This window comes from Stegostoma tigrinum, chromosome 36, assembly GCF_030684315.1.
Source record: "Stegostoma tigrinum isolate sSteTig4 chromosome 36, sSteTig4.hap1, whole genome shotgun sequence".
Classification (NCBI taxonomy): Eukaryota; Metazoa; Chordata; class Chondrichthyes; order Orectolobiformes; family Stegostomatidae; genus Stegostoma; species Stegostoma tigrinum.
Window position 1 is genome coordinate 5,944,927 of NC_081389.1, and position 13,609 is coordinate 5,958,535.

General features: G+C 41.3%; 1 protein-coding gene across 6 annotated transcripts in view; it reads right to left on the reverse strand.

The window, feature by feature from the left end:
- Positions 1–13,609, reverse strand: part of znf592 (zinc finger protein 592) — a 184,265-nt gene that overhangs the window by 44,911 nt on the left and 125,745 nt on the right. For all 6 annotated transcript variants that reach the window (XM_059640137.1, XM_059640133.1, XM_059640134.1 and 3 more), the window contains 2 exons: positions 7,559–7,737; positions 4,837–5,013 (listed from right to left, as the gene is read on the reverse strand). In XM_059640137.1, coding sequence (XP_059496120.1) covers positions 4,837–5,013; positions 7,559–7,737 — 356 coding nt within the window. The remainder of the gene's footprint in view (positions 1–4,836; positions 5,014–7,558; positions 7,738–13,609) is intronic.

Sequence of the window (13,609 nt, forward strand, 5' to 3'; positions counted from 1 at the left end):
TATTTTCTAGCTGTAGCACAACTAATGTTTTATACAGGTCCATCATAACTTCCCTGCTCCCTGCTGTATTCAATGTTTCAACCAATAAATGCAAGTTTCCCATATACCTTCTTAATGACTGTCCATGTGTCTTGTTGCCTTCAAGGATCTGTGGACATATATACCAACTCTCTCATTCCCTGTGCTTCCTAGAAACGTACCATTCATTGAGTACTCCCTTGCCTTGTTAGCCTTCCTAAAATGCCTCTCACTTTCCAGGATTAAATTTGATTTGCCATTGTTCTACTCATCCATAGTGACCTGTATCTAAGGTTTTCATCATTGTTATTTTTACACCACCAATTTTTATGCCACCTATGCAAACTTACTGATTAAACTTCCCATATTCATATCTATGTGACCCAGCACTGAACCCTGTGGTATGCAACTGGACACAGATTTCCTGGAACAAAAAGAACCTTCAACTATCACCATCTGACACTTAAAACTGAGCCAATTTTGGATCCCATTTGCCAAACTGCCCTGGATCCCATGGGCCCTTATCGACTTAACCAGTCTCCCATGCAAGACTTTCTCAAAAGCCTTACCAAAATCCATGTAGACATTTATTACACTACCTTTGTCTGCACATTGAGTCATTTCCTTGAAAACTCAATCAAACCTGTCAGATACGATTTCCCTTGACAAAGCTGTGCTGATTATTCTTAACTAATCCTTATATTTCCAAGTGGAGATTAATTCTTTATTTTAGAATTTTTTCCAAAAGTTTCCCTATCACAGACGTTGAACTCACTAATATGTAGCTTAATGGTATATCCTTACCACCATTCTTGAATAATGGTACTACATTGGTTAATGGTACTCTGGCACCTTTTATATGTCCAGAGCGAATTTGAAAATTGAGAGCCCCTACAATCTCTACCTTGCTTCCCACAGCAGCCTGGGATACATCTCATCTGGCCCGGGGGGGGCTACTCCAGTTTTAAGCCCACTAAAACTACTAATACCTCCTCCTTCTCAATTGTAATTTGTTCAAGTATATCACAGTCCTCTTCCCTGATTTCTATACCTACACCATTCTTCTTTATCCTGAAGAGATGTAAAGTACTCATTTATAGTCTTACCCATGACTCTGGTTCCACCCACAATTTGCCACTTTAGTCCCCACTCTTTCCGTTTATCGTCTTGACTCTAGTATATCCATAAAAATGACTTTCCTTTATTTTACCTGCTAGTATTTTTTTCAATCACCTTATTCGCTTTCCTAATTTTTTTTAAGTAACCCCTGCACTTTCTTCATGTCTTTAAGGCTTCTGATGTTCTGCGCCCTCAGTTTCTACCACAAGCTTCCCTTTTTTCAAACTTTATCCAATTTTGTACATTGCATGGAATTCCCTTAAATTTTTGGACCCACTTCGTCTCTAAGGAACACACTGATTCTGCACTTCAACAGTTTTGTTTCTGAAAGACTCCCACTGTCTAATGTAAATTGTCCTATAAGTAGCTGCTCCCAGTCCACTATTCAGATCCTGTCTTATCTTATTAAAATCTGCCTTTCCCCAGTTCACTGAAATACTCTCCCACTGACACTTCTACCAATTGCCCGGCTTTGTTTCCTAAAATAAGGTACAGCATGGCCCTGTCTCTTGTAGGGCTTTCTTACAAAGGATACATTTTAAACATTCTACCCACTCTCAATCTTTCACACTTCTGTTAGTTAACATTTGGCAAGTTGAAAGCCCCTATTATTACTGTATTAATTTTACATTTCTGTGAAATTTGACTGCTAACCACATCTGTTCCTCTATTGCTCCCTGCCTGATTGAAGGTTTGTCTGTGCATTGCCCACTTTGTATTCCAGTCCCTTGCCAAAATTGTTTAATTGCCCCACTAACAGCATTAGTATCTTCCCCCAACGATGTTGGTCCCAATGTGACTGAAATGGAATCAGTTGGACTTGTACAGGTCCCAGCTTTCCCAGAAATGGATTCAGTGATCCAGGAATCTAAAACCTTCCCTCCTGCGCCAGTACTTCAGTTACACATTAATTTGCTCTATATACCTGTTCCTGCATTGACTACCACAATGCATTGGGAGATTATAACCTTAGGTCCTGCTGTTCTGTGTTGTTTAGCTCCATAAATTCTTGTTGCAGAACCCCATTTTTCCTTCAACTGTAAAGACTGCATCTTTTTGCTTTTCTGTATTTTTTAAACAATGGATAGAAATGAGAAAAGAACAGTTTTAAGACTAAAGATTCTTGAAGCATGTTTTGAAAGTAAGTAACTGAATACTCAGTATGAACCAGTTGTTGAAGTGTAGCTCACTAACGGGCCAGAGCTGAGGTGCCGCGGACAAATGGACCTTTGGTTGATATAAGTAGTTGACTGGTTTATGGACTAGTAACCAGTTAATGATGACAAGGGTCTTCTGCCTGCCAACAACTGGCTGATTGGTTCTCAAGTAGCTAAACAAGTTAGGTAGCTGGACAAGACAGTGAAACTGTTTAGACATCCACTAACTCAGAAGCTCCCTCTGTTCTCTGAGATTAAAGTAACAATAATCCTGAAGAAACCAGTTTGTTTTTTCTCCAGCAATTGCTGTAATGTGACTTTTAGTTAATAAGTCAGAAAACCAGCCATTCTATACACCTTGCAAACCAGTGGAAACATTGAGAAAAGGAAGATTTAGAAGCAGCATTCTGCTTTGTAGAAGAATTATCACAGAAAGCGCTCTGAACAGAGACCACTGGACAGCTTTCCCAATTTCATCTCCAATCATAATACTTCTGTGTTTTTCTCTACGTGCATGTTTGTGTGTGTGTTTAAAGGAAAGGTTATCAAGGGATCACCCACAGCCAGAGTCAATCTACTCGCAATAAATGGTAATTTTTGATAAATACAGAGACCTGATCTGTGCTTTCTATCGACTCGAGTCTAAAAGACAGGTAAATTTGGGAAATTTTGCATATGTTTAAAATTTGTTAAATCTGGGAATGGCAGATTTTGCTATTCCAGTGAGGTGCAAGACTATCTACGTTGTTGGAACCATTGCGAATCACGATTTCTGAATGTTCGTCTTTCCCCTTCAGAATTCTCTGCAGCCAATCAGTAATGTCCTTGACCCTGGCCCAGGAAGGCAATGTATCTGCGACTGCAGAAACCTCCGTCCATACTCCTCACTATTTTGTCTCCTACCACGACACTCTTCCTATCTGTCTGCTGGCAAAAGTACCCAAGAATTTGTGCATTATTGATCCAAAATAAAGGGACAGGTTGTCAAAGATTCATCCCACGCTCATCAGGACAGATGCAAGAATTTCAAAAGGAGCAAAAATTCAACAAAAACTTGCGGGACAACAGTTCCCTCTTATATTGCCCAGGGTAATGTCATAATCAGAATTAAACTGCTTTTTATGATTTTAACAAAGTTCTTGAGGGTAACTGTTCCCTGGTGCCTTCTTTCTGACAGTGGCTCAACCAGTTCCACTTTGCCAACAAATCAGCTGCCTTTTTCTCAGGCAGTATAAAGTATTATTTACTATGAAATTAGGCATTCTTACATCTGTCTGATAAGAAAAAAAAATTTAATTGAACATCACTTCTTTTCTTTGAAATGATCAGGTTCTGTACCACCAAGAAACTTTTACAGCATACTTTTCAACACCTGCTGTATTTTCTGTAATTCAATGTTTGCACAAGTACAAACACACAATTGGGTTGAAGAACCTGCCTATTTCATAATGCTCACTACAGGCTTAAACGAGAATTTTTCTTTCCCGCATAACCAATCAGCCCTGTCACATTTTACTCGAGTTTATTAAGATACATGAAAACTAAATCAAGACTTGCCTTTTGGAACTGTAAGTGAACATTTGGATTCTTGTTGCTTGTCAACTAATTTATGGAGATACACTGTAATCTTGCTAGTTATAATATCCTTGTTATAGTGAGATTTTTTTTAGTGAAATAATTGATGCCCAGAAACATTTCAACTCCAGCTTATGGAAGGTTATAGTCATTCAAAAATAGAAGACAAACCCCTCCATCTCCCCTATAAGTACACTCACCACAACATTTCACGCTCTCATATGTAAACTAACCTGGAACAGCAATAACGACAATGCAACAGGATCTAGTGCCCACGTGGAAATGACTGACAGAAGTGTCTTGAAATAAAAGGTCTTCAAATTAATTGTATGATGAGGTTTGTGAAAAATCATAATGAGAGGAACTGGGGAGTTGAGCAAACCACTGCAATATTCACACCACAGATGTGCAGTGACAGCAAATACATCATGAAAGCAGATGAGAACAAAGCACAAAGTCAAGACTCCACAGACGAGGCAATCACATTGGAGTCAGTTCAGACCTTGGCATTTGCTTTATGCTTCACAGGTTTAGCCGTTTCATCTTGCACTGTTTTTAAATCTGTAATGCAAATGCACATTGACTGTCTGATTGTTATCAGTCAGCTGACATAAGCGACACCTCATGAAAAATTAAAGCTGGGGGTGATGGCAAATTTTATGGGCTCATCTCAACTGAATCATTAGATGCATTAGGATCACACTTGTTACTTCAGTCACAACACCGGTAACTGGAGGACACTTATAAAGCAACTCTCAAAACGCTCAAACAACTTTCTCAGTTGCAAAACTGGATGATTGACATTTTTGAGGAAGATACCACGTTTCAGCCTTATAATACAAGTCAGTGCAATCCAGTGTGTACCAAATGCTGTATCATCACATTTCATCTGCTCAGGCTTTCACTGGTTTACCTAGCTTTGTCTGTTAACAATCCACAAGTGTAGGATTCAGAATGCTGAACTTACTCAGATTGCCAGTGTTTAACGAATGGATGTTGAGAGCTGTAATGAGAGCTGGCGCTTTGGGATGACTTGAAGGCCATTGGACAAATTGTGCACTTATGGAAAAATTCACAGTGGGTGCCTTGGAGGTGACTCTTGAGAGCATTTGAATCACTAAAGATGATTCCACAGTGCACACACCTGCATGAAAGGGCAAGAGTGAAATATATTAGGTACAGCAAGGAATTACACAAATACTTCTCTTAGTGGGGACAGATTTTAACAATATTCCACAAACAAATAAAATTGTTAAATACAAAGGCTCAGAGGAAGAAAAGTCTAAAAGGGGCTATTTGTTTCCCTAGTCTCTTTATTTTTGTTTAGAATAGCACATTTCTCAAAACTAAAACTATTTCTTAAATCACAAGGAACTGAGGGCAGGACTCCCTTGCCACAAGGTGTTTTTGGTAACAGCAAAATACTAAGAACAGACTGACTTCAGTGAAAGCTCTCAGGCTTCTTCAACCAAGGTTCTTCTATAATGGATCCCTTGGAGACACACTGGTTGTAAAGTGTCTTCCAGTTTGCTCTTCCTGTCAGGAAGCAGCTGGAAATACATAATCACGCACATGAGGTTTCCAACTGCCTGCTGAGCAGAATTCCTGGATCCAGCTGTTACTGGACTCTGGAATCCACTTGCAAGAAATAACTTGAAGGATATCATCAAGGAAGCTAAGGTTAGTATCAATTTGAAAAAAAATACAACACGGTCAAGATTTGTGGTAAGCCAGAGGGCTGGGAAAGCTTTTAAAAACCAGCAAAAGATAATCAATAAGCATATTATAGGGAGAAAATAAACTCTGAAAATAAGCTAGCAAGCAATATAAAAACAGACAGTAAAAACCTGTTTAAATATAAATAAAGGAAAATGGAAGTCTGAGTGTAGGCCATCAGAGATTGAAACTGGGGAAGCAGAAACAGGAAACCAAGAGAAGGCAGAGGAGTTGAGTAAACATTTTTCATCAGTCTGTGGTAGAAAACACGAACAGCTTTCCAAAAATACTAAATAATTAAGGAGTAAGAGGCAGGGAGGAATTACATATAATAGATATTACTAGTGAAAATGGGCTAAAGAAACTAATTGGGCTAATGGCTGACAGGTCTCCTGGGCTTGATGAGTTGCATTCTCGAGTTTAAAGGAAGAAGGCAAAGAGGTAGTGGATATAGTAATCATTCATGAATCCCTAGATCCAGGGCATGTCCCAGAGGATTGCAAGCTGCCATGTAACATCATTATTCAAACAGGGAAAGGAACAAAAAGTGGTATCTATAGGACAATTAACTTAGATCTGTCCTTGGGAGAATTTTACCATCTATTGAAAAAAACATAATAGCATTGCATTTAGAAATATAAAATATAATCAAGCAGAGGCAGCATGGCTTCATGAAAGTAAGGCAAGTGGTGAGGATGACACAAACAGTCAATAGTTATCCTGTTATTTTCTCTTTACATTGGTATGTCTTGTGAATTTTTAAATGAGTTTAAGACGAAAAGCTTTATCAAATGTGCCCTTTTCAGCAATACATCAGCAGTTCTATACCACCAAATGACTATTTAATTACTTTTCTATTTTGTCAAAGTGAATTTTTTTTGGTATTGACACATTCCAGATATCCACTGTAATATTTAACAACCCCCAAGTTGTTTTAGTGATAAATAAATGAGAAGGTAATGAATGGATGAGGAGGTAAAGTTCTGTTTTCATGACACAGTAAGCATACTAACTCCATTGGGGAGTGTACTGCATTTGTTGTTGGTTAGAGACTTTAGATCTGCATTTATGCAGTCAAAGCTAAGGAACTTCCAATGCTGTACATGAAGGGGATCAACTGAAGTTCAAACCTGTTAATACTTGTGTAGCCCGATCCTTCTTCCTGTTAGGGCTGTAGGATTATCTGGAGTTCTGCTTTCAATGACATGTTTATCCTCAATGTTCCATAGCTGTAAGGTTATTTCAGTGTTGCAGTCTGGTAAGTTCAGGTTTTGGATTCCTAAGTGCTTTTGGTTTCAAACTTTCAGCATTAATCACATCATATTAAATTCGTCTCAGGCCCAAAGGGGGACTCTCTCACTATACTTTCTGAGGGAGAAACTCAAGAGGATCAGAAAACCCCTACTTCCAGTCCCCCTGAGTTGATTAACAATTAGTAGAGAATATACTGGGATGAGGCAGTCTGATTTGTTAACCACTGTACCTTGCTTGTGAGTTCTCCCCAGCAGAGAGAACAGTATACTACTTTCAACTTACAGATTTTTGCAAAACTCACTGCACATTGTGGAGATAATATGTTGAAGTACACTATTTGACAACATGTTGATGCGTCTGTTAATGCTGAAAAAGCAGTTTCGTTGCATTGACAGGGCCGTGGTTCCCAAAATTCAAACCACTGAAATTATATTTATGCTGTCCTACTGTATTTCTATACCTGCATACTCAGCAAGATCAGCAATCAGTTGCATGTAGAATGCATTAGGAATTGGTAGGGACTGATAAAACCACATTTTTTTATTCGGAGATAGCCACCGGATTTGAAGTTTTCTGTAAGAGTATTGAGAACAGCAGATGCTCTTCTTTCCTAATTTCCAAATACATATAAAAATTATTAATTGCTTTATAGTGGAAATAAAGTGGAAGCTATTTTTAGAAAATCATGATTTTGAGTATGAATACCCTTTCATACTGACCTATACACTACTGTCCGTGCATAGTGTAGGCACCTTTCCTTGATGTGAGTTTGAAAATCAGCTGAACGGCACACTGCACCACACTCTGGACAACAGTAAGGGGACTTGTGAGCATGAATACGGAGATGAGCAGCATAACTGCATTTATTGGGCAGCATCATCTGGCAGACTCGGCAATTCTTTAAAAGAAACAGAAAAAGATGCAATTGTAAAATATTCCACGAATATATATCACTTTCACATACCAACTTGGGCACCCCCAAACAAACTACATTAATGTGGACTGAAACCGAACTTTAGCTCAATTATCAGCCTCTGGTATTGATGCTTAGAAAATAGCTATGTTGATTTAGAAATTAATCTTCCAATGGACAGATGCTCTCTCATCAGTGACAGACGTTTATTATGGGTCATAACACTAAAACCACAGCTGATTAGAATGTCTAGTATTCTCCTTTCAGGTTTAACTACTAAGCGTATCTATGTACTAGAGGGTGTTTCTGGATTAATTTTAACCTTGTATGAAACGTATTTGTACAGATTTATATCTCTGTCTCAAAAGTGACTGAGTAAGTACCAAACATGAACAGGCATCAACAAAAAAATCTTTGCATTTGTCAAGTTTAAGTTTTAGTCTGTATAAAACAACAGGAGCAAGGGTAATACTCTGATTATAAACTCTATAGTCAGATTAATGAGAAGATGACGAATAACTATTTCAGAAACAAATCCAAAAGTCTTAGCCATGGCTTAAGGAAGAAGTGCTTAATGAAAGGAATGAGAGACCCGTCATTAACGGTCAATAAATTAACGGAGATGAGCATTTATTCAGTATTTCCCAGCTGGAGTGCAGCAGCTACCTTTGGATTCTGAAGCCATAGCAGCATGTCTTTCTGTTGTTATTGACAGCTGTCAAAGAGCTGTAGTCACAAGTCACTGTCTCCTTTTTGTTATTCCTACAGTTAGTTATCCAATGCTTCAAGTCATAGCCAGCACATTAGTTTTGGTAAACTCCTAAGTAATAAAATACACAAACTTAACAATGTGGCTGTTTGGTACTAAAATAAAACTGCAGGTATTTTTCTTCAAGGTTTATTTTGGAGGTTAGAAGCCTTACTGTGCCCGGTTTGAAGGAAATACAATTATATCACAGACTGCCAAAAAAAATATATGAAATCGAAACTGCAATTTGTTTCACAGTATTCAATTAATCCTATCTATTTTGAAGACAGGATTGTCTGTTTTTGATGAGAGAAATATCTCAATAGCTTTCACAGCATGATTTATCTCACTTCTTGAAGGTAGTTACAAGTCTTCCCACTGTAGAAATCAAGGTAGGAATGTTCCCTTTCCGCCTATGTTCATCAGTTGAGCGCATGGAGACTTGATATCAGAAAAAATACACTAGCTTTGAAGTCCTCAACTGGAGTATCTTTTGGGCTGCAGGTGCATTTTTTTTGTTTTTCGATTGCTTGTCTGGAGCTCTCCCACGGATTCTACTACATGTACTGTGGAACAGTGGTCTATTAAATTGCCTACTCCCTGTGGCTACTGAACCCTCCCAGGGACAGGGTGGTTTTAGGCCTTCGACATGAACCTTTGGCGTGACCTTTGCTGCCAGACAAATTCAAGGGAAAAAGTCAAGAAACACCACCACATGAAACTCTCGTTCATTGATCTGATCTAAGCATCTGGCTCAGTAAATGGCCAGACTCTATTGATTGCAAAGCTGTTGCAGATAAAGAAAGAGGAGGAAAGAAATTCAGCACTCAAGACTAGCACACTAGCTCAAAGGATGTCCCGCCCCTTGCATCTGGCATTTTCAGTGACATTGAAGACCCATGGTGGAAACTTTTGCCTTCGTGTAGAAACCATTCTTGAATCAACAGACAATCTTAGTAATCTATGAGCAATATCCCAAGATAATGCAAAAATATCTGGAAGGCAGGTTTCTGTTTTGGGTGGAATTGATGCAGCATTTCCCTTTGAGGCACAGCAGAAAGCACAGGGTGCCTCAAAAAATATCAAGGAACTCTTGGAAAGAACTGCTTCGTCACAAATAAATTAGATTAGGTTAGATTCCCTACAGTGTGGAAACAGGGCCTTTGGCCCAACAAGTCCACACCGCCCCTTGAAGCATCCCACCCAGACCCATTCCCCTATAGCCCACACACCCCTGAACACTACAGGCAATTTAGCATGGCCAATCCACCTAGCCTGCACATCTTTGGGCTGTGGGAGGAAACCGGAGCACCTGAAGGAAACCCACGCAGACACGGGGGGAGAACATGCAAACTCCACACAGACAGTCGCCAGAGGCTGGCATCGAACCTGGGTCCCTGGCGCTGTGAAGCTGCAGTGCTAACCACTGAGCCACTGTGCCGCCCAATTAGTAAATACTCCAGTTACTCCAAAATACATAACATAACGCTGGAATAGTACAGATAATAGAAATGAAGAGAAAATAAAGAACTGGAACTCAAAGAAGACTGGGTAGTCAGGTTTTTGGCTAAGGGGGTTGTTCTTACATTCAGCATCAATTGAACATGTAATGAGTGAATGAAAATGCCCTCACCCCAAAGCATTTCAGGTCAGCTTGATTTAATAGTATTTACGAAGTGGTGATGCATTGAGGGAGATAGATAGAATTGCTTACACGTCATCTGGCTGCGACTGCAAACTGATCCAGGTGCATCAAAATGATGGATGATGCTTTAAGGCAGGGATCAAAATTTGAAGTAGAGATATATTTTGAGCCCATTTCACTCTATACCTACCCTTGAAGTGATGTACGCAAAGGTGTGTAAATGTTCTATACCCAAGGATTCCGTTTCTGGTTGCAGCAGCAGCGCGAGCGGGAGCTTGGAGCAGGAGCCTGTCGGGAAGCCGGTGAGTCACTGTTTTTGAATCATTAAAAAGCTTACCTCGTGAATAGGCAGAGGGACGCTGAGCAGGAGCCGACACGGGACTGGTGAGTGAGTGAGGTAACATATTTGTGTGGTTGTGTTACCCGATACACTACTCGGGTAGTGTCTCCCACCCATCCTCCTCCTCTAACCAAAAAAAAAGGTTCTGTGCGCCTGATTGGTAAGGTAACAAGTTTATTTTTCATTCTTTATTTTTTTTTAAGTCTTTGGGAATTTAGAATAATGGGAACGGAGGTCAGGGCAGTTGAATGTTCCTCCTGCAGAATGTGGGAGGTAAGGGTCACCACTAGTGTCCCTGCTGACTACATCTGCAGGAAGTGCACCCAACTCCAGCTCCTTGAAAAACGCGTTAGGAAACTGGAGCTGGAGCTGGATGAACTTCGGATCATTTGGGAGGCAGAGAGGGTTATTGAGAGGAGTTACAGGGAGGTAGTCACTCCTCAAGTACAGGAGAAAGGCAGATGGGTTACGGTCAGGGGACAGAAAGGGAACCGGCAGGCAGTGCAGGGATCCCCTGTGGCCATTCCCCTCAACAATAAGTATACCATTTTGGATACTGCTGGGGGGGGACGACTTACCATGGGAAAGCAGTGGGGCACAGGTCTCTGGCACACAGTCTGTCCCTGCTGCTCAGAAGGGAAGGGGGAAGAGGAGCAGAGCATTAGTCATTGGGGACTCCATAGTTAGGAGGGCAGATAGGAGGTTCTGTGGGGACGAGAGAGACTCACGGTTGGTGTGTTGCCTCCCAGGTGCCAGGGTGCGCGATCTCTCTGATCGTGTTTTTGGGATCCTTAAGGGGGAGGGGGAGCAGATTCAAGTCGTGGTCCACATTGGCACCAACGACATAGGTAGGAAGAGAGATGGGGATTTAAGGCAGAAATTCAGGGAGCTAGGATGGAAGCTGAGAGCTAGGACGAACAGAGTTGTTGTCTCTGGTTTGTTGCCTGTGCCACGTGCTAGTGAGGCGAGGAATAGGGAGAGAGAGGAGTTGAACACGTGGCTACAGGGATGGTGCAGGAGGGAGGGTTTTGGATTCTTGGATAATTGGGGCTCTTTCTGGGGTAGGTGGGACCTCTACAAGCAAGATGGTCTTCACCTGAACCAGAGGGGTACCGATATCCTGGGGGGGGAGATTTGTTAAGGCTATTCGGGTGGGTTTAAACTAATTCAGCAGGGGGATGGGCACCAAAATTGTAGTTCGACTATAGAAAAAGGTTGAGAGTAGGGTGGTCCGAAATAAAGTTTCAGGGAAGCAAGATGGCACCGGCAAGCAAGAAGTTGGATTGAAGTGTGTCTACTTCAATGCCAGGAGAGTCCGGAATAAGGTGGGTGAACTTGCAGCATGGGTTAGTACCTGGGACTTCGATGTTGTGGCCATTTCGGAGACATGGATAGAGCAGGGACAGGAGTGGTTGTTGCAGGTTCCGGGATTTAGATGTTTCAGTAAGAACAGAGAAGATGGTAAAAAGGGCGGAGGTGTGGCATTGTTGGTCAAGGACAGTATTACAGTTGCAGAAAGGATATTTGGGGACTCGTCAACTGAGGTAGTATGGGCTGAGGTTAGAAACAGGAAAGGAGAGGTCACCCTGTTGGGAGTTTTCTATAGGCCTCCGAATAGTTCCAGAGATGTAGAGGAAAGGATAGCAAAGATGATTCTCGATAGGAGTGAGAGAGACAGGGTAGTTGTCATGGGGGACTTCAACTTTCCAGATATTGACTGGGAACACTACAGTTCGAGTACTATAGATGGGTCAGTTTTTGTCCAGTGTGTGCAGGAGGGCTTCCTGACACAGTATGTAGATAGGCCAACAAGCGGTGAAGAAGGCGGCTTATGTTAGGATGAGATGTGAAGGCTTAGTTAGGGCACTTGAGGGCTACAAGGTACCCAGAAAAGACCCAAAGAGAGAGCTCAGAAGAGCCAGGAGGAGACATGAGAAGTTGTTGGCGGATAGGATCAGGGTAAACCCTAAGGCTTTCTATAGGTATTTAAGGAATAAAAGAATGACGAAAGTAAGATTAGGCCCAATCAAGGATAGTAGTGGTAAGTTGTGTGTGGAGTCAGATGAGATAGGGGAAGCGCTAAATGAATATTTTTCAACAGTATTCACTCTAGAAAATGACAATGTTGTCGAGGAGAATACTGAGATACAGGCTACTAGACTAGGTGGGATTGAGGTTCACACGGAAGAGGTATTAGAAATCCTTCAGAAGGTGAAGATAGATAAGTCCCCTGGGCCGGATGGGATTTATTCTTGGATCCTCTGGGAAGCCAGGGAGGAGACTGCGAGCATTTGGCATTGATCTTTAACTCGTCATTGTCTACAGGAATAGTGCCAGATGACTAGAGGATAGCAAATATGGTTCCCCTGTTCAAGAAGGGGAGTAGAGACAACCCTGGTAATTATAGACCAGTGAGCCTTACCTCAGTTGTTGGTAAAGTGTTGGAAAAGGTTAGAAGGGATAGGGTTTATAATCATCTAGACAAGAATAAATTGATTAGGGATAGTCAGCACGGTTTTGTGAAGGGAAGGTCGTGCCTCACAAACTTTATTGAGTTCTTTGAGAAGGTGATCAAACAGGTAGATGAGAGTAAACCGGTTGATGTGGCGTATATCGATTTCAGCAAGGTGTTCGATAAGGTTCCCCACAGTAGGCTATTGTGCAATATGCGGAGGAATGGAATTGCGGGAGATACAGCAGTTGGGATCAGAAATTGGCTTGCTGAAAGAAGACAGAGGGTGGTAGTTGATGGGAAATGTTCATCCTGGAGACCAGTTACTAGTGGTGTACCGCAAGGGTCGGTGTTGGGTCCACTGCCGTTTGTCATTTTTATAAATGACCTGGATGAGGGCGTAGAAGGATGCGTTAGTAAATTTGCAGACGACACTAAGGTCGGTGGAGTTGTGGATAGTGACGAAGGATGCTGTACGTTGCAGAGAGACATAGATAAGCTGCAGAGCTGGGCTGAGAGGTGGCAAATGGAGTTTAATGCAGACAAGTGTGAGTTGATGCACTTTGGTAGGAGTAACCGGAAGGCAAAGTACTGGGCTAATGGTAAGATTCTTAGTAGTGTAGATGAGCAGAGAGATCTCGGTGTCCACGTACACAGATCCTTGAAAGTTGC